Here is a 21,585-nt window from a genome sequence, read left to right as displayed (position 1 = left end):
GGTATTACTGTACAACTTATGTTAATATATTATATAACATGTACTATATTTGTTTTTTTAGTTTTCCGGATTATCCGGATTTCCGATAATCCGGATCAGTTCCGGTCCCACTCAATCCGGATAAACGAGGTTCTTGTCCGACTCGTTGGCTGAACAGTCAGCGTCCTGGCCTTCGGTTCAGAGGGTCCCGGGTTCGATTCCCGGTCGGGTCGGGGATTTTAACCTTAATTGGTTAATTCCAATGGCACGGGAGCTGGCTGTAGGTGTTGTCTTCTCATCATTTCATCCCCATCACGACGCGCAGGTCGTCTGCGGGAGTCAAATAGAAAGACCTGCACCTGGCGAGCCGAACCCGTCCGGGGATATCCCGGCACTAAAAGCCATACGCCATTTCATTTCAACGAGGTTCTTGTGTATACAGTATAGTATTGTTATTATTGGGCAACACGGTGGTGTAGCGGCTTAGCTGCTTGTCTGTCATCCCAGCGACCGTGGTTTGATTCCTGGTGTTGGGGTGGGATTTTCAGTGTAAAATCCAGTGGTGTCAGGAAGGGCATGCGACCTTACTTCTTCGTCCGCAGCTCTTTCATCCCTCAGTGCGTGGAGAGACCCTGAGTAATCCTGAAAATGCATGGAAGGTAATGATGACGATGATGATTATAGTTAATATTATTTGGCATCCAGCAACAATCATTTGTTATTTCCGGTATAATCGCAATGTACTCGTACTCCGAGTATACGAAAGTAAAACAATTGGATTTTGGGGGTACGCCAACCAAAGAGTTTGAATACCATTGTTCTACAAGAGCAACACAGGCCAAGAGTTGCACTCCAGGAGCGCTCCGGCTATCACCCACCACTAAGAAAATCATTGGATGTGTGTATGGCAGCCGCGGGGTGAGCGGAAGATATGTTTGTTGTGAATTCGGACAGATGAAGGAAAATCCATGTTCTCAGCCTTCGTATTCAAACATAACATGGTGATAAAAATAATTTATAATTTCAACACTTTGCATTCAGGCACACGTGTTCACTGTTTTTGGCTAAACAAGGAGCACTGTGACCTGAAATAGGACGTGTGTTAGTGTTACTGCTAAATGGGGTAGGCCTATATACTATAAACATAGGAGTGCATTGGATATTGATATGATTCATTTGAAATGATTTAAGATTTATATCAATAACATATGCTGCAATCTCTAAAATACTTCTTCAGATTTTTTCATATATTTAATCGTTCTCACTGATACTAATTATTCTCATTCTTGCAGTAATAATTATTTTTTATAAGTTTCAAAGGAACGAGCCTAGAGCATGTTGCTTAACTTATATAAATAAAATACACTATCATACAAACGTTCATGCAAATATCTGCAATACGTTCCGAATTATGATGAAAACCACGTAGGCCTATAAAATTGGAAATTACGAAAAATCAGCAACCTACATATAACAGATTGGGACGTAGCAAGTGATGTGCGTGGGTATTTGCAACCATAACTTTTAAAAGTATTTTCATTACCTTAAAGATCAAAGTATTGTTAAGTGCCAGCCCCGTGGTAGCCACTTTCGGTACTTCCAGGGAGAGGCTGGTGACTCAGACGACCTGGGATCTCCCAGCCGGCTTGTAGGGTGGGGCCGGCCTTACCATGTATTGTTCTCGTCGGCCGGCTTACCTGTGAGTTTCTTGGAGATTCAACGGGAATGTTCTGCCTAGTGACATTGCAAATTTTCTGGCTCAAATGACCCGAGCTATAAAAAGAGAGGCTAGCCGCGGACAGTCAGTCAGTGAGAGACTCAGTGCGTTAGGATTCAGTGGCTGGGCTGAGGGCGACAGAGGTGTTGGCTGTCGCTAGTGTCCCACCGAGGTCTGAACCAGGAACTGTTGTTGTGGTGTCGGAGAGACCAGTGAGTGGGGTGGAGACAACAGAACAGAAGACTGTACTGTGTATTCGTGTAATTTTGTGGACTGAGGATTGCCATGAGCCAGCGAGGAAACCTGCTATCATGAGTGCGAGGATAAATGGACCTGTGTTAATGTTCGCTGTTGTAAGTGTCGTCCTGCTGTTGAATACTGTTGAGCCTTTTAGTTGTTCACTGCATATGATTCTGTGCATTACTGGGCTCTCTGTGGAATCAAACCAACGAACAGTCATCGTGTGTTGTGTTGCCAGTGGCACTGTATTCAAATCCAGCAGTCTACACGCAACTGCTGTACGAGTTGACTGGACTTGGGAAAGTGATAGTAAGGCATAAGCATCCGCAGGTAAACAAACGGGCTGGACCTCCTACTGCGTCATAAGGTAGAGCAATTTGTAAATATACTTGTAAGTAATAAGTGTAGCCATTCATAACTGGTTAGAATTGTGTGTATTTAAATATGTGTGTATGCAGATATTAGGTCATCCTGAATAAATTACAGTAATGAAACAGATGGAGTTTTTTCATCACAGTATATTCTACAAAGGAAAATAAATTGAAGAATGCAATTTTGACCTCTAAAGGTGTACATCCCCACTTAAGGTCTCTTTACAGCGATTTGTAAATTATAAACACCTCTTTAAGGACTAGAGAAGAAGTGTATCCTCGTCATCGAAATGAACACCCTGCGTAGAAAATGCCACTTGTGAACAAGAAAGATATGCAAGCTATAATCCCTTATTATTTAACCAAATAGGCTAACTGGCTGACCGAGCTTTGCTCGGAATCATTGTGAACTTTTATTTAAACTTGATGAACGGTGATAAAGGATCATGAAAAATATAGTAATTTATAAATCACTTATTTATTATAAATTTTGAACAAAAATATGGTAACTACTTATTAGTTTGCATGAAGGAGTACAACGTTAATTATAAAAAATATGTTAATAAATGTTAAACATTGCAAGAATGATGCAAATTCTCCTGTGGTAGTAGTGCTCTTAATGTGCTTGGCCTATTGACACTAGAAAATGCCACGTACTGCAGGCCATGATGTTTTTAGGTCGACACCAACAAACTCGAAAGTTTGGCCCTGCCCTTTGTGCACCATAATAGCAAATGCAGGTCTTACCATAAATTTGTATTGTTGCATGATATATCCAAGATGGCCTTTTGTGAAATCTTTATTAAAAGTTGTTTTACATTGCACCGACACAGAGAGATCTTATGGTGACCATGGGATAGGAAGGGGTAGGAGTGAGAAGGAAGTGGCTGTGGCCTGAATTAAGGTACAGCCCCAGCATTTTCCTAATGTGAAAATGGGAAACCACGGAAAACCATCTTCATGGCTGCCGACAGTGCAGTCAAAACCCACTATCTCCTGAATACAAGTTCACAGCTGTGCAACCGTAACCATATGGCCAACTCGCTTAATGAATGTCCCAACATAATTCCCTTGGTGGTAACCTCAAACAGGAAAGTGATATCTGTGGGAAGGCTTCAGAACTATATATTAGGATAGAGTTCAGCTTATTTCCACAAGATATCACTACAGGTAAATTTTTAAAGTGCTGCCTAACTGTAGGGAAAGGCCCTCTTCAGGTTACAGACTTCCCCCTCCTACACTTAACAATATTTCCAAACTAGAGAAGATGTTTGAATCTGAACACAATCTTGGAAAATGTAGAAGTTCAGTTCATATTGTATAGTATATCTAGCGATGGAAGTTCAGTTAATGCAGAAGACTGCATCTAAAAATATCTGGGCAAGCTTCAGCGTTGTTAATGGTGAGAGAGACCGACATTGCTGAGGGCCGGATCCAGGGAGCCGGACCACCCAAGTACCATGAGATACAATGCTCTCAGTATAATGAGAAATTATGTGTTCAGGGTAAAGTCCATACCAGTGATATAGCCTTCATATAATGGGTGGAAATACACATTGTTATGCAATTTCACAGCAGCAACTGCTATTGCTGAAGTCCCACTGGAACTGAGAATATGGTAGGCCATGACCACCAATATCCCTTTAGATGATTCCTCTGCATAAACCAACTCCATCAGCAGTAATAAGTGGAAGTGAAACACAATATCACTTGGTGTCAAAAAGCTTTATTAACTGCTATGTTGAAATGTTGAAACACAACTGATATGGGAGTAGAGTTCAACAGGAGCTTTGCTTTAGTATGGAGCTCAAGTTTCTTTATTATATAAGGTGATATTGTAGGTGGCTGGGTCAACTAGGCAAAATTAAGTGGCTTCAGGAGATTTACAAAATATACATACTAATGTCATATTGAAACAGGGAGGAGAAGCAAAGTATTACATATTTACATTAAAATGGGTGCACCCTAACTTATTTACTACAGGATAATATTTCTTGAATAAATAGAACACCATTTAATATTTCCACACCAAAGATTAAACTTTGAAAAATTAGTAAATAATAGGAAAACAAAAGACACAATAAGCCTGTAGTCATCATCGGCGATGGCTGCAACTTGTATCCAAGTAAACATATTCTTCAGCAGTTTACATTTTCACACTCACAAAGCTTTGTGAATATGTTTCATATGACTTAGTAGCCCAGTCTTAGCATGAAACATTCATCCACAAAGATCACATGAAATGGTTGGGGGAGGGTGGAACTGAGCTTGACTGAGCTTCTGTGCTTGTCGTTTATCCTCTTCATGTCACCCTCTTTCCTCTTCCAACACCGAAACTCATGTAGAAACAGTGTGGTGGCGAAGTGTAAGATTCTCAGCAAGCGTATCCCAGGACTGAGTGATAATTGCAGCTCTTTTCTTAGTATGCTTTAGCTGATCCTTGAAACACCTCAAAGGGGCTCCATGAGGTCTTGTGCCGGAACAGAGTTCACCATGCATAAGTTGACGAGGAAGTCTGGTTTCACTCATGCGATGGAGGTGTCCTATCCGTGTGAAACGGTGGCCAATGATGGTAGCCTCAATGCTTATAGCATGCGCTTTCTCAAGAACTGCAAGGTAGGTGACCCAGCCCTCCCAATTGATGTTCAAGATTGATCTAAGTTTTTGCAGATGGAAGCACTCTAGATTTTTGATATCCTGTTGGTAGAGGGTCCACGTTTCACAACCCTAAAGCAGTGTTGATATGATAACAGCACGGTAAAGCTTAATCTTCGTATGTATTGTAAGGTCCATATTCATGAAGACATGACGGGTTAAACATCCAAATGCTGAGTGGGCAGCACCAATTCTCCTATCAACATCATGTGAGCCGTTGGCAATTGTTGAGAGGATACTTCCTAGATATAAAAAGTGGTCAACCTGCTCCAGTGGAGCATCCGCAATGGATATATTGAGAAGTGATAGGTTTGATCCAGATGCAGGCTGTGACAGTACTTTGGTTTTTTGAACATTAATAGAGAGACCAAAACGATCGCAAGCACTCTTGAAATAACTGACTGACTGTTGCAGCGTCATCTGCATACTGAAATTCCGTAGTGGAGGAAATCTTAGTAAGCTTTTGGGAGCGATGTCTAGCTAGATTGAACAGGCCCCCGTCAAAACAATATCTGACTTTTACACCTTGGTTGTCTGTAGATGTTCCATATAGCATGACAGCTAGGTAAAGAGCTAAGAGTGTTGGAGCAAGCACACATCCTTGTTTCAATCCATGAGTGACTGGAAATTGATCAGAGATAATATTTTGATGAATGATTTGCCCAGACGTGTTATCATGAAGAGCTTTGACTAGATCTACAAAATCCTGTGGACAGCCAAAGTGTTTCATTACTGTCCACATAGCTGGTTTTGGGACCAAGTCAAAAGCCTTTTCCAGATCATAGAACATTAAGTATAAAGGAATCTGTTGCTCTCTGCATTTTTCCTGGATTTGCCTTGCACAGAAGATCATATCACTTGTGCCTCTGGATGTTCGAAAACCACACTGTGACTCAGGTAGGATCCTCTCAGAAATAATCTGCAGGCAATTGAGAAAAATTCTAGCAAGAATTTTACCTGCTACAGATAGCAATGATATACCACAATAGTTGCCACAAACACTACGATCACTTTTTTTGAAAAGAGTAACGATAGTGGCATTTTTAAGGTCACCAGGTACTTACAGGTTTCCCATATTAAGAGGATAAGAGTATGAAGTCTGGTCTTTAGAGGTAGGCCTCCACTTTGAATCAGTTCCAGAGGAATATTATCTGGGCCAGAAGCCTTGCCAGGTTTCAGTTCACTGAGAGCAGCATTGAATTCCTTGAATGTTGATGGAAGAGCCATCCATGGATGTTGGGGATATAGAGGCACATCATCAAGAAAGTCTTCAGCAGCATTTGAACTCCAATTGAGAAGAGTGGAAAAATTTCTTTCCAAAGTTCTAGGATTTCTTGACTATATGTAATAGTGGTAGCATTATCATCAGCTTTCAGTGTCCTGAAGGAGGAGCAAGTTGGACCATATAATTCCTTTATTCTTGCATAGATGTTATGTAGGTCTTGGGCATCAGACATACATTGCAGTTCCTGAGCTTTCTACTGCCACCAGTTGTGACATTTATGCTTGAGTTTGAGAAAAGTTGTCCAAAGATGGATCTTGAAGAAGGGATGGATGGACTTCTCATTTAGCATTGATGACACACAAAATCTCTTTGTTGATGTCATCAAACCAGTCTTGTCTTACATTTTTCTTAAAACCAATGGTTTTCTCAGCTGATTCTGGGATTACTTTCCGCAATGTAGCCCACTCCTGCTCAACACTCTTTGTGCTGACTGGAGCACCTGTCCGCATGTCGGAGATCATGTCATGGAAATTCATGGCAGTGGGTCCCATCTCAAAGTTTAGATGTATCAAACTTCTGCCTGGATGGGGTTTAAAAATGCCTGGGTGGATTACAGTGAAGACTGATTCTAAGACGAGAGAATAGCAACTTGTGATCCGTCCAGCAATCATCAGCATTTCTAGCTGTCCTGGTGATAAGGACATGATTCCTATCATACTGTCGAGTGATGATGTAATCAAGGATGTACCAATGCTTAGAGTGAGGGTGAATACATGAATGTAGCTGATGATGACTGCAAAGCAGTTGAAACATGTACTATTAATGATTTTATAAAATTGCCAAAGGCAAATAAGGGTATCAGTTAGGTGGCTATATAATTCTTTGATTCTTAAACTCAAAAATGGTGTACAGACCATAGTATATTGGGACAAGCTTTGCAGAAAACTGAGCTGCACCACTGCTTGCAGGGAAAATTTTGACAAAAATCTTATCACCCACAGCTAGCTCAATGGGTCTCCGTCCATGGTCTACCTTTCTTTAACTCTCCTATGAGATACTCTACAGTTATCCCTAGCTGATTTCCACAGGTCCTGGAGTTTGTCCAGATCTATTGTCTCTGGTAACTCATTTATGGACCATAAATTTGACAGTGGGGAGTTGGGGACAAATGAGAACATCAAAGACATTGGGGTGAGTTTATGAGACTCATCAACAGTGCAGTTAAATGCATACGATAACCAATGTAAAGATGTATCCCAACGGGAATGATCATCCTGGTGAAAGGCACGAGAGCTGAACGAAGCTTATGGAATTTATTTGCTTAATAAGAATAGTAAATGTCAACATATACTGTTTTCACCAATGCACCTTTCTACAAGGCACAGTGAGTAAAAGACTAGAAGTCATGTCCCTCCTTGATTACAATTGTTGGATACAACTCTGTACACACATTAATGAATTAACAATACCAATGAACAATGCCAGTTACTGTTATTGTTCATTGCAGTAAATAATAGTAGAAGGATTAGTTCAGCTGTGACTTGCTACCACTAATAACGTAGTTTTCCTGCTGTATCAGTGAAGGTTTAGTGATGCAAAATAGTACCAAGGACTAAGAAGATTTTAGAGATGGTTCTGGCTCAAGCGGAGAACACGTCTGCTCCATTTTTTATTTCATGAATTCTTTGCCATACATTTAGTGACAGGATGGTGAATTTTCATGTCATTTCAGCTCAACAACAATCCAATGGGGTTTTTACAATTGAAGACAGAGAGGTTGGTTAATGATTTCTTCCTCAGAACTTAACGATGAACAGATGGATGTAGGAGAAGAATTTGAGAAGCTCCTGGACAGTAACAGTGATGAACAGTGTGCCACAGAATGCAGTTCATTGACTTAGACCACTCCTAAATTAGATTTCAATAAAAAAAACTTGCAACAAGTATACAGAATTAGTTCTAAATTATAATAAATACTGTACCATAGTGAAATTTCTGACTTTGATGATTCAGATCATTACAAGACCTATACAGTGCGAGTCTTCTGCACCTTTGACTTACTTGACTTAATTCCTGTTGTTTGTTGTGCAATATAGGGCATCAACAAAGCATCTCTATCTGGTCCTGCCTCTTTACCTCACTCCAGGTCTTGCCTTCATCCATCGCTTCCATGTGAACAGATCTTCGCCACATTTGTTTTATTCCTTTGTTCCTTTTACCCTGCAAGTTCTAGTCCACTGCCTCTTTCTCAGTTGCTTCACTCCCCTTACTCTTTTCCATTTCCACTGCTTTATCTGTATGGCCGTCTTATTCTCTCCCATCCTACTCCAGTGTTAATGGTTGGAGATTACTTCCGGCTAGTAGATGTTAAGAATCCTTCACAATCAGCAGTTAACAAAGGTCTTCAACTTGATGTAATTACTTCAGTCACTTTCCAAGTCTCGGACTCATATAATAAAACTGACTTAAAATTACTTCGGAATATGCAGAGTTTGGTGTTGATAGACATTTTGTTGTTCTTCCACACTGGATAGACCTGAGCAAAGGCACCATTTGCTTTTTGAATGTGCTGCAAGACATCTTATGCAGCTCCCCATCTTTGGCAACTACACTGCCCAAGCATGTGAAGCTATCCACATCCTCAGTAAATTCACCATTGAAGAAAAATGGGTCTAATTTGTTTGTGTTAATCCTTAGGACCTTGATCATTAGTCCCACCTTTTTCCCTTCCTCTACCAAATCTTCGAGTTTTGCTTGCATTTCCCCATGTGCCTCAGACAGGAGACACAAATCGTCAGCAAATTCCAGATCTTCATACCTGTTGACTAATTCCCATTGGATAGCACGTTTCACATTTAAATCACATTCTGCATTACCACATCAGTCACAACCAAGAACATAGTTGGTGACAGGATACAACCTTGACGAACTTCTGAACGTACAGATACAGGCTGAGATATACGGCCCCCATGAATGACTCCACATGTGTAATCAGGAACATTTCATGAATGAGATCGACAATTTGTGCTGGGAACTCTATAACGCTTCACTTCCTTCCACATGGCTTCTCTGTTGATCGAGTCAAAAGCTTTCTTATTTGGTCGATGCAGGAGCGATTTGGATGAAAGCCTGCCTGTTCTTGTTGGAGCCTCAAGTTGACATTCTGTTCAGCAGAATCCTGGTAAAGACTTTGCTAGGGATTGAGAGAAGCGTAACGCCCCTCCAGTTGTTGCAATTTGACGTATCCCTCTATTTTGGCAACTTCACCAACAACTCACATCACCAGTCTGTCGGCATTTCTCCAGTAACCCATACCTTCTCCAATAGAGGCTTCAATATATTGGCGGTGGTGTCCATATTAATCTCCATGACTTCTGATGAAATGTTGTCAACTCCTGCTGCCTTGTCAATATGTAACTCTTTCAATGACTTCTTGATTTCCTATACTGTTGGAATGCATGTTTTAATCCTTGGGTCAGACTGAATCTCATCTTCTTCTCCTCCCCCAAATCTGACTGATCTTCCATGGAGCAGTTTAGAACTGTAGGAAAATGTTCCTGCCATCGCTTCATTTGATCCTGAGGGTTAGTTAAGAGGGATCCATCTTTGTTCCTGACTGGATGGTTTCTCTGCATCTGCTTCTTTGCCAGAATTCTGGTGATGGTATAGAGTTCTTTGAGATTTCCCTTGTTGGCTGCCTTTTCTGCCTGTTGAGACAGGTCATCTGTCCACTTCCTTTGATGCCTCCTCACACTTCTCTTTACTGCCCTACACTTTGCAGCATATTTTGATTGCAGTTATGCCTTTCTTGCTCGTGTCTTACATGCGTTCATTGCCTCCTTTATCTCTTTCTTCTCTCTAATGATTTCCCAATCTGTTTGGTCATCTAGTCTTTTTTTCCTTCTATCCTTAAAACCCAGGATATTTTCACTTACTTCTGTAAAGACAGATTTTTATCTTCACCCATTTTTCCTCAACAGTTTCATCCTCCACCTCAGTGAGTGCTTGAAATCGATTCTTTAGTTCTGTCCTGAAGACTTTGTTCACCTTTCTGTCATCCTTTAGCTTTCCAACATCATACCACTTCCTTGTCTGTTCTGTCCTCCTTTTCTGTGCCCGGATCTTCATTCTAAAGGTAGCCACTACAAGATGATGATCGCTACTGATGTCTGCACCTCTCTTATTTCTCACACCCAACAGTGAACGTCTCCACCTTGGTCTAATCCCGACATGATTTATCTGATTCTCTGTCCTATGATCTGGTGATACCCAGATCCCTTTATGGCAATCTTTATATACAAATACCGTACCACCTATAACCAGATCATGGCTGGCACAGAAGTCCACAAAGAGCTGTCCATTCTCATTTCATTCTCCCAGGCCATGCCTTCCCATGTTGTGCCCAAGTCCTTTATTATCCTGGCCCACCTTAGCATTCAAATCTCCTTCAACTATAATTAAATACTTCCTCTTCTGTTCCTTAATCGTGCTATTTAGATGCACATAAAATGCCCATTTGTCTTCTTCCTTTGCTGTCTCAGTGTGTGCATAGCACACTGTTATCATAACATTTCTGATATTGGTCTTGAAACATGCAATAATTATTCTTGCCGATACTGGATACCGCTCCACAAGGCTCCTCTTAGCCTCCTTGTGCATCAATATACCCACACCTTCACAACTCACTCCATGGCCCTCAGCTCTTCCCAAATATATAAATGTAGCTCCATCATGGTTGATCAATTACCCAAACTTGCTCCACCTCACCTCACTTAATCCTATGATATCACTCTTCATACATGCCACTGCCTGTTGTAGTCTTCTACTTTCCCGCAGAGTTCTCACATTCCATAATCCCATTTTTTGTTACCTTTTTCAAGCCAAAGGTTATCATCTTTGGATCAGTCTGGTTTCTCTTTGTTGATATTTCTGTAAAAATAATTAGGTTGTGCAAGTTATTAGTCCACAGCAACTGAGCCTAGTGGTTGGGCTGCCACCCGAAGCCTCCAGGCATGCTGTTTTCTGTTGAGGTTGTCTCCCTTATCCTTTGAAGATCCCTCTTCACCACAAGGCAATGGTTTCCTACTTCACTTAACCCAAGAGGGAGAGTTGCCTCTTCCACCAATTTTGCCATACCAAAGGTCTCCTTCTCCGCCTCATTTGCCGTTAAGAACTTCACCAGAGCACTGTTAGCCGTTACTTTTCAGGGTTTCCTGCAAGGCCTTCACAGCTACCGTAGCGGTCCTGGGGCATGCAAGGTCCCCACTGTACTTCACCCTTGCAGGCTATCCCCTACTTCATACCATTGCCCATCCCCCATGACGCAGACGAGGGGTTGGATTTATGGGGGACTTCTGCGTCTTTGAATGCTGCTTAATGTCACACTTCACACACACACATTTTATAGATATTACGTCATGAGTGGGGAGCTATAATAACACGTCAGTCCACTAACAATCACTATCTATATTCAAGGAAGTTTATCGCAAACATGTTATACATTACAGATAGCATTGTGTACAGTCATGGATTTCTCACATCCTCCCCACCCTGGTCAGCCTCGAAGGGGATGACCAGCTGTACCACACGATTGAAATTTTTACCTTCTGCGGAACGGAGAATTACAGTCTTTATCTTCTCGTCTCTCCCTGGCAGTAGTCCTTCTATTATGGCATTCCTCAACATGTGCTGTAGGCACATGTCCTCTTGAATTAGAATGATGTCTCTCAGGTGGAATTCAATGGGCCTTCTTGAACATTGAACTTCATAAAAATTCCACAGCTCTAAATGGTACTTTTTCCTCCAACATTTCCAGAAGCCGTCAGAAAGTTTTTGCTTTAACTGGAGTTCCCTGGATAGATTCTGTTTAATTGTAGGCTCCGGTCCTGTTGGAATTGTGACAAGTCCTTTTCCGGTCAGAAAGTGTGAAAGAGTCAGTGCAGCAGTGGTGGTTAACTGTTCCTCACTGAGGAACCTTCTGCAGGCAATGCTTTTAAATGTTTTCTGCGTGGAATGCTTTAGCAATGTCTGTATATATTGTGTGCAGTAGGCCACGTCTTCCTTTGAATAGCTGAAGTGCCATAAGGTATTTATATGTTGTCATATCTGTACAGAGTTCAAAGTGCACTGCTTGAGTGGTAACACATGTGAATAGGTCATACTTGCTTTGTGCATATCTTTCCCCATCTTGTTACACAGAAGTCCACCAAAATCTATCCCTGTAATGGCAAATGGTTTTGAAGGTTTTACTCGTTCAGGTGGTGGTGATGCCTCTATCTGTTGTCCTTGTGGATTCTTCAAGATTTTACATGCAAGGCACGCATGTAAAATCTTTTTGATGGCCTGACAAGCTCTAAGAATCCAAAGCATGGTTCAAAACTCAGACAGAATGATGTGAACGCCAAAGTGATGGAGTCAGATGTGTGTTTGTAGTATAAGTAAATGCGTGAAGCGATAGGAACCGTCAGGGAGCAATAGATGTATTTGTTCCCTATTGAGATCAGTAAACTGTAGTGGACCTCCCAGGTGCACAAACCCATCTTCCAAGAAAGGGTTATAACATGCAATTTTTTATCCTTTCAGCAGGGCTAAGTTCTTTTGAAGTGCTTGCAGTTCTCCCACAAAAGCTTCTCTCTGGAACATTTGTATTCAATAAATGCGTGCGGCTGTTAGTTCAGTGGCTGTTAACTCTCCAAAAGATTTCTTTCTCCAACGGGTGTTGATTCGGAAATGAAGAACCCATGCTGTAATACAAACTAGCCTCCAGTATAAACTGAATTTGGAAGTGTCAATGAGGCTAGTAGGCATACTCACTGTCAAAACTAGCCCCAGGTTTTTCTTCACCTTTCCCTCAGGAAGTAATTGGTTTGTTACTGGAGCACCAGATGGCAGCACTCTGCAGGGTGTGCAAGCCATGACAGTCTGTGCCACCACATTTTCAAGGAATGCATTTGATCTCCAAGAACCCCTCGTACGAGGTAATCAGCTGTATTGTGCTGTCCTGGGCAAGGTTTCCATTGTGTGGGGGTCATGTAGTTTTGTATTTCTGTTACACAATTACATATGAAGGTCTTCCATCTGTTCAGATCACTGTGTATCCAACTCGAAGTCACAGTAGCATCTGTCCACACTACTGTCTGTGTGACATAAAAACTGTTGATTTGCAGAAGTAGTGCAGTAGTCATGTTCCTACCAGTGCCGCTAGAAGCTCTAATCATGGCAAGGTTACGCTTTTGATAGGTGCGAGCCTATTCTTACTGCAGGCTAAATGAATCTGGACACCATCTCCTGTGACTGAACAAACGTACAGGACTGGTTCAGAATACATGCAGTCCTGCATTCACAAACAATTGAAAGGCCTTACATCAAAGGTTAAGCAGGATACCTTGTACTCTGACACATGCTGGGAGCAAAATAAGAAGTCCCATATTTCTGCTATGTTCTTGTGTGCAATGAACAATAACAAAAACCTGGAACATATACAAGGGCAGATCAAAAAATAAGTTGCACTTCCCAGTTATGGCCATTTGTTACACCACCTATACAACAGCAACACGACTGTAACGACATACACTGTAACGTCACTTTTCCACATAGTTTCCAAGAGACTCCAAACATTTCTGCGAACACACAACCAACATGTCGATGCCGGATGCATAGAAATTTCCTTCAGCGTTCTGCAACCACTCGGAGACAGCGGCCTTCACCTCCTCATCGGTCTGGAAACGTCGACCACCGAGCTCCGTTTTGAGCTTACCGAACAGATGAAAGTCACATGGCGCTAGGTCGGGACTGTAGGGTGGATGTTGCCAGACCTCCCACTTGAAATGCTGTAGCAGTTCTCTCGTTTGGCAGGCCTTGTGAGGTGTTACGTTATCATGCAACAAAATCACACCGGCGCTCAATTTCCCCCGGCGCTTCTCTTTAATCGCTTTATGCAACCGGTGCAACGTTTGACAATACGACGCCGCGTTGATTGTCGTTCCTTTCGGCATGAATTCCACGTGCAGCAAACCCTCCATGTCAAAGAACACTGTTGCCATAACCTTACCGGCTGAAGGTTGAACCTTGGCCTTCTTTCATTGTGGTGATGAGGGGTACACCCATTCCATTGATGTTCTCTTCATTTCGGGGGTGAAGTAGTGGACCCACGTTTCATCGCCTGTGACGATTCACCGCAGAAACCCGTTGCCATCTGCGACATAGCATTGCAAAAATGCCAGGGAGGATTGGAAACGTTGTCCCTTGTGCTCATCGTTGAGAAGACGTTGGACCCATCTTTGACACAGCTTACGATATTCAAGGTCCTCGTGAACAATGGAGAACACACTGCCATAGGACATGTTCAGCTGCATTGCGATTTCTCTCAGTTTAATGCGCCGGTTCTGTCTAATGATCGCATTCACACTGTTGACCTTTGCACGGGTCCTGGATGTTGCGGGCCTGCCTTCGCGATGGTTGTCCGTGATATCCGTGCGTCCAGCTTTGAATTGCTGACACCACTTTACGATACCTTGCTGGGAAATGGCCCGCTCCCCATACACAGCACTAATTTCACGATGAACGTCCATGCAATTCTTCCTTTTGGCCCATAGGAATCACATTGTCGCACGCACCTCATATTTGGAGTGAACGTCCAGTTGACGCACCATTGCATTTGGCCGCTTATCACACAATACTAGACGAGACACCACAGCGACCTACCTAACAGACCTGTGGGCAGTGTCTGTCCCTTTCTCCGCTGTGCCCACATTTGCGACACACAACGCGCTGCTGCGGTGCGTTAGTGCAACTAACTTTTTGATCCACCTACGTAGACCTTAAATTCATGATTAGCAGCAACTTTGATTGTGATGTCGACCATGGGCTCATAGCAAAGGAGAAGTACAATTGGCTTTACGTTTCACCAACAGAGATAGGACTTAAGGTGATGATGGGATAGGAAAGGGCTAGGAGTTGGAAGGAAGTGGCCATGGTCTTAATTAAGGCACAGCCCCAGCATTTGCCTGGTAAGAAAATGGGAAACCAAGGAAAACCATCTTCAGGGCTGCCGACTGTGGGGTTCGAACCCATTATCTCCTGTATACAAACTCACAGCTGTGCACCCCTAACCGCATAAAATGAATATGCAAACATAATTGAAATGCACTATTTTCAAATAGAGATATAAAAAGAATCACAAAACTATAAGCATTAAAATTCTAGTAATAAAATACTGTCAGTAATCCTCCTGAGGCATTTGGTCAATTAAATCTATAAACTGACTTTCTTTCATCAGCTATGAATGAATTACTGCTTAATGTTAGTTACTAGCTTAGTCTACATTCTTATTTCCTTTCCCATCTGGATACTTTTCTGGAATACTGAGCTCGATAGCTGCAGTCACTTAAGTGCAGCCAGTATCCAGTATTCGGAAGATAGTAGGTTCGAACCCCACTGTCGGCAGCCTTGAAAATTGTTTTCCGTGGTTCCCCATTTTCACACCAGGCAAATGCTGGGGCTGTACCTTAATTAAGGCCACGGCCGCTTCCTTCCCACTCCTAGCCCTTCCCTGTCCCATCGTCGCCATAAGACCTATCTGTGTCGGTGCGACGTAAAGCAACTAGCAAAAAAAACTTTTCTGGAATACTGGATGTTTACATATCCTTGTGGAACTGATGGAAAGCACTTGGAATAAGAGGAAGCAAGTCTCTTATAAACAGGAAGTTTGCCATTGTAGCACCTACTTGGGCTAAGTACTACTTCTATGCATCCTCTTCTTTTGAAGTCCAAGGTTCTAAATGAGTCCTCTTCTTTCATGAATGGTCGATCGGTACATACAGAGTGGGTCTCTGTCCTTAAGTGGCCACATCTGGTCTGTGGTCCAACAGCTCTGCACTCTAACCGGCCAACCAAGCTCTACGCCTCTGCATTCGGGAAAGAGGACCGGGCTGGACCTCATGACTGGCCCCAACCGTCGGCTGCCCTGAGAATGGTTTTCCATTGTTTTCCATTCTCTTGCACTAAAGCGAATGCCAGGACAGTTCCTAGTACAGGCCATGGCCACCAACCCCCTCACCTTCTCTGAAAATCTCCTTCACCGAACAAATCTCCCGGCCTGAGAGACAGTGTCACTGTCTAAGTGGTCCACCTCCCCTTCAGGGGAGGAATGAAAAATTTTAGTAGTAGTAGCATGAATGGTCCAAACAATACAAATAAATGTCGGCAGTAAAATTACTTATAACTAAGTAGAAAGTTACATTATTTGACTTATCCTCTTTTGCACATGAAAAGTAAATTAAAAATTCTTGTAGAATGACAAAGAACCTCTTGCACATTCTTATTTCACCATCCCATGCTTTGGTGTTGCTTATGACTGACTTGAAGAATTTCTTAAGTTCCTCTTTTATTTCTGATGTTACTACAACCAGATGCTCTGTATATATCCAGCAGGTCAGGGCAACTGATGGCAAGTGCTTAGTACTAAAAATGCCAAATGCACCTTATCTCTTTGAATATCTTGAGAAGAAAGTTGTAAACCCAGATAGAGTTTCAAAGAATACTTAGCATTCCCTAATGCCTATAACAGACTGCTTTAATACTAGGTTTAGCTTGTGTGCATAGCAGTGCACAAATAAGGTTGACTGATGTTTGGCAAGAATGATTTGCTGTAGACCGTTATGTGCTCCAACCATAGCAGAACACCTATCATACATTTGAGCGACTAATTGGTCACAAACTGGAACTCTTGATTAAACTAAAAACATGCCCAGCAAGAGAAACAACACTGCAATCAGTATTTACAGCTATGAACCTAATAAATCTCTTCTTAATATCATCATGTGTAATATAACAAAGCACAGAAGAAAGCTGCGATATATGTGTTAAGTTTGTAGTCTCATCTTCTATCACAGCTATAAATAGTGCTTCTTTGATCTCTTCTTTTATTGTATTTAACAAAGCAGCTGAGACTGAATCAATTTGATTATTCTGGATATCATGGGAAGTACAAACATAACTTTTCATCATAACTGGCTCTATAATCGAGTAATTCAACAAAATTTCAAATGATACTCTACATTTTATACAGTATGTGATTTTTTTTTTTCATACCATTTCTAATCAATGAGACATTTGAAGAGTGAAGAAATATTAAATATTCTAGTAAGCATAACCAAGCCTGTTATAAAAGTATGACTTTTTTGTTTTAATTTTACTTTTTTTAATGCTATATCCCCATATTCCTATGGGGTTGATGGAGTGCCCAGACTAAACTTGGATCTTGGCCAAGAGTCTTTTAAGACCAGATGCCTTATCTGTCATCACACGCTGATCCTAGATTGAATTCCACCTGAAGTCATCAAGATTCAAATTCTGGATATCTGGCTTCGAAGCTATGTAGCTAGATCACTGAGTCTGCGTCATCCTATATTATTATTATTATTATTATTATTATTATTATTATTATTATTATTATTATTATTATTAAAGGTAGTTAGAATATAGCTGTAGAAATAGCAGTAATATGCGTACATTTGTAGTACATGGCATTGTTTCGATGCAGTGGAAGTGGCTAATTCATTTGTGTACTTCATAGACATTGCATGTGTTTCACAGGACATTGTTGCTGCTGTGATTGTAATGGTACTGATTTGTGATCACAGTGGTTATCTTCCGGGCTCTTATCTAATGATTACATATTTGACAAGGGTAAAAATTCCACCTAGTATGCAGTAGCCCTTCTCAGACAGCTTAGCTGGATGAAAACTCGTGACACTTCAGTGTGCATGAGCAGAATTGTGCCAAGCATGTTAAATCTTGAAAGGAAACCAGGTTCTGCTTAAATAAACGTCATCTTCCTTTCAAGCCAGCTCCACCCCTTCAGTTTGTAAATGGCTCAGTTGGCATAAATGTTGGCCTTCTGAGCCCAAGTTGGCAAGTTCGATCGTTGTTCATTCCTGTGGTATTTGAAGGTGCTCAAATGCACCAGCATTATTCTGGTAGATTTACTACCACACAAAAGAACTCCTGCAGGACCTCTGGCACCTCGGTATCACCAAAAAAATATAAAAATCATTAATGGGACTTATAACTTTGTTATTATCTACTCTTCAGTCACTAAAATGAAAGGAAGCCCCTTCCTGTATTCAAGAACAACACGCTTCCTTTCATCCCCAGTTCAACTCTTCACTGTGCAATAAACCCAGCCAGCTATGATATCAATCAAGTATACTTACCACACTATAACAGCTTGAATCAAGATGAACATAATTAGCACAGAAAATTATACTCTAACTCAATATTTTTTAATTGTCATATGGGGTATAGCCCTTTGTTGATCCAATATTGACACAATTACGAATAGAAGCAACATCACAAACGGATAGGAGATTTCATTACGGAAAGGAAACGGAGTTATTGTAAAAACTCATGTACTGTTGGCAATTTAAACAATGGCCCATGGGATCGAAGCATAATAAGTTCAGTTAATATGATAATTTGGGCTTCTCAGTTGATCAGCACGTGATAAATTTTGAAATTAATATGGGTGAGTGGTCAGTTTCCTAAACGTAAAAGCACATGTTAGTTAGGAGTAGAACATGCAGTTTTACTTCTACCTAATGGGTCCTTTCTCCCAACATGCTGATCAACTGAAAATTCTGACTTATTATATTGACTCAAACTCAGAAATACCAAAAATTATGGCTTTTGACCAAACTATGAAAAAACTTTGAGATACCGGTATCATATAAGTTCTTGTATTGTTATGCTCCTGTTAATGCAAGTTTTTTACAGCCCAGAGTTAACACTGTCACTTCCAGCCACCCTGTATATAAGGCCTTATTGATGCTCCTTCATCACATATCTTGAGAAGGGTCACTGGAGAAACACCAAAACTTTTCAAATTACAACTGAAGAAACCCGGAGGATTACCACATTATTATTATTATTATTATTATTATTATTATTATTATTATTATTATTATTATTATTATTATTATTATTATTATTATTATTATTATCATAATCATCATCATCAATTTCTTCAATAGTCACAACAGTAGTATACACCTATTTGTATGTGTAGTTATTTACTATTTATCAGTACGGTATTATTTTCTTGTAGCCATGCCAAATGTGAAGTTTTACAGAGGTATGAAAGTGTTCACATTCACTTTGATTCTTAATCTTTCACCTATGCTGCTAGCCATGACCACCTGCATCACACATTAGAACAAATTATTTTATATTAGAGATTTTACTTAGAACTGCAACAATATTTACTATATCAGGGTTTCTCAAATATTATTTCCTTAGAAGGGGTGAGAGTGCTAGTAAATGAACCAGTAAATGGCCTATATAACTTCAAACAGTTTGAATAAGCACCATCAAGCTTCTGTTCAATTACAAAGCATGTGCATAGGTAGTTCATGTTTTGTTTCCCACTTTTTAAAAGGAGAACTGAAGTGATTGGTACAGTATAAATATAACTTGTTGATACTTCAAGACAGCCAAAAAATATAAATCTGTATGTATGCTAGTACTGTCCCTCATTAACTTTCAGAGAGCTGTAAAATATTTTTTAAATTATAGAAGAAAGAAAATAAAGTCCTCATAACCTGGTTTTATTTCTGCTCAAGCAAACAGGAAGTTTGCTACCTGTTTCTTGCATCTGCTGCTGTATATGTTGGTACTGAACCAAGTAATTCAAGTCCCCATTTTTCAGACATAAACTGAGGAAAACTTTGTACAGTGTTCTTAGATCATTTTCAATTATTAAGTGTATATATGCAATTTTATGGCCCTTAAATGGTCATTTACTGGAAGACTTACCCTAAATGTCTACTATAAGGTGTATCGCAATATAGTTGTGAAAGTATGTTACTCAAATTATGGTAATATCTCTTACTGTATATTTCAGAATCCCTGATATGTGGATGAATAGGGAGAGCAGTGATTCTCAAGGTCTTTCTCTCTAGGACCAGAAAATTGATATATTTAATGTATTTAATAAATCAGATATTTTGTTCGACCTTCCAAACTCTAAAGGAATGTCATTATAAATATTTATTTGAAGATTGTATCTCTTTTGACATGTCCCCTATTTTCCTCTTCTATCAATATTTTACAAGTCCAGGGATTTAAAAGTAAATTTGTGAAATGCTAAAGTAACTTCATATCTTCATAAAAAATAAATGTATAGGCCTAATATATGAAACTAACTCACTTGATAAACCTAAATACCAGGTTTCCCTGCATATACTGACTGGTATATACTCTATTCTGTTTTAACATCTAAATTCAGAGATTTGCATTGCCACTTTCAGTGGTAATAATAATAATAATAATAATAATAATAATAATAATAATAATAATAATAATAATAATAATAATAATAATTTTGGTTGTGACTCGTTTTATGTTGCACTGACACAGATAGGTCTCATGGCGAAGATGGGACTGGAAAGGGCTAGAAGTGGGAAGGAAGTGGTCATAGCCTTAGTCAAGATGCAGCTGCAGCATTTGCTTTAACCACGGAAAACCATGCTCAGGGCTGCCTGCAGTGGGACCCAGCAAAGTTAATAATAATAATAATAATAATAATAATAATAATAATAATAATAATAATAATAATAATAATAATAATAATTTTACTTATGTTATGATTTTTGTAGATGCTGATGTGCCACAATTTTGTTCTGCAGGAGTTCTCTTACATGCCAGTAAATCTACCAACAAGTGGCTGGCATATTTGAACAGCTTTAAATATCACTGGAGTGAGCCAGGTTTGAACCTGCCAAGCAGAGCTCAGAGAGCCATCACTGTACCATCTGAGCTACTAAGCCCGGCTCCATCAGAGTTCTTTGACGTGCTAGAAGCAAAACGACTCAGATTAATTATATTAAACCCCCTGAAATGACACCAACCTCAGACATCAAGTATCTTAATTATCGACATCCACATCAGAATTTGCACCAGCATTGTAAGAAATGGCCACTAATAGCTTTTACTCTCATTTTGTGACAAGCCTGTGCCCAGAGCTTGAAGGTCAGTGTTCTCTCCTTGCCAGTTGTAAGATGGCAGTGTGTGGAGGTAGACACTACTGTAAGTGAATAATGGCAGCATCTCAGACTGTGGAAATGAGTCCAATGGGATCTCTTATTCTGTGTTAAATAAAACCACAGTGGAAGGATTTATTCCTGTGTACAACAACAACAACAACAACAACAACAAGAACAACAAGAACAACAAGAACAAGAACAAGAACAAGAACAAGAACAAGAACAAGAACAAGAACAAGAACAAGAACAACAACAACAACAACAACAACAACAACAACAACAACAACAACAAAAACAAAAACAACAACAATAATAATAATAATAATAATAATAATAATAGCACTGTATAATTTGCCT

General features: G+C 40.3%; 1 protein-coding gene across 10 annotated transcripts in view; it reads left to right on the top strand.

Annotated features, from left to right (window-relative positions):
- The window catches only part of LOC136864291 (proteoglycan 4), a 975,577-nt gene that overhangs the window by 865,913 nt on the left and 88,079 nt on the right, over window positions 1-21,585 (top strand). For 9 of the 10 annotated variants that reach the window (XM_067141070.2, XM_067141075.2, XM_067141072.2 and 6 more), the window contains one exon: window positions 19,293-19,319. The exons of the other annotated variant lie outside the window; for it this stretch is intronic. In XM_067141070.2, the coding sequence (XP_066997171.1) occupies window positions 19,293-19,319 (27 nt within the window). The remainder of the gene's footprint in view (window positions 1-19,292; window positions 19,320-21,585) is intronic. 10 annotated transcript variants of the gene reach the window in all.

Source organism: Anabrus simplex, chromosome 2, assembly GCF_040414725.1.
Source record: "Anabrus simplex isolate iqAnaSimp1 chromosome 2, ASM4041472v1, whole genome shotgun sequence".
Taxonomy (NCBI): domain Eukaryota; kingdom Metazoa; phylum Arthropoda; class Insecta; order Orthoptera; family Tettigoniidae; genus Anabrus; species Anabrus simplex.
This window is presented reverse-complemented; position numbering and strand designations above follow the sequence as displayed.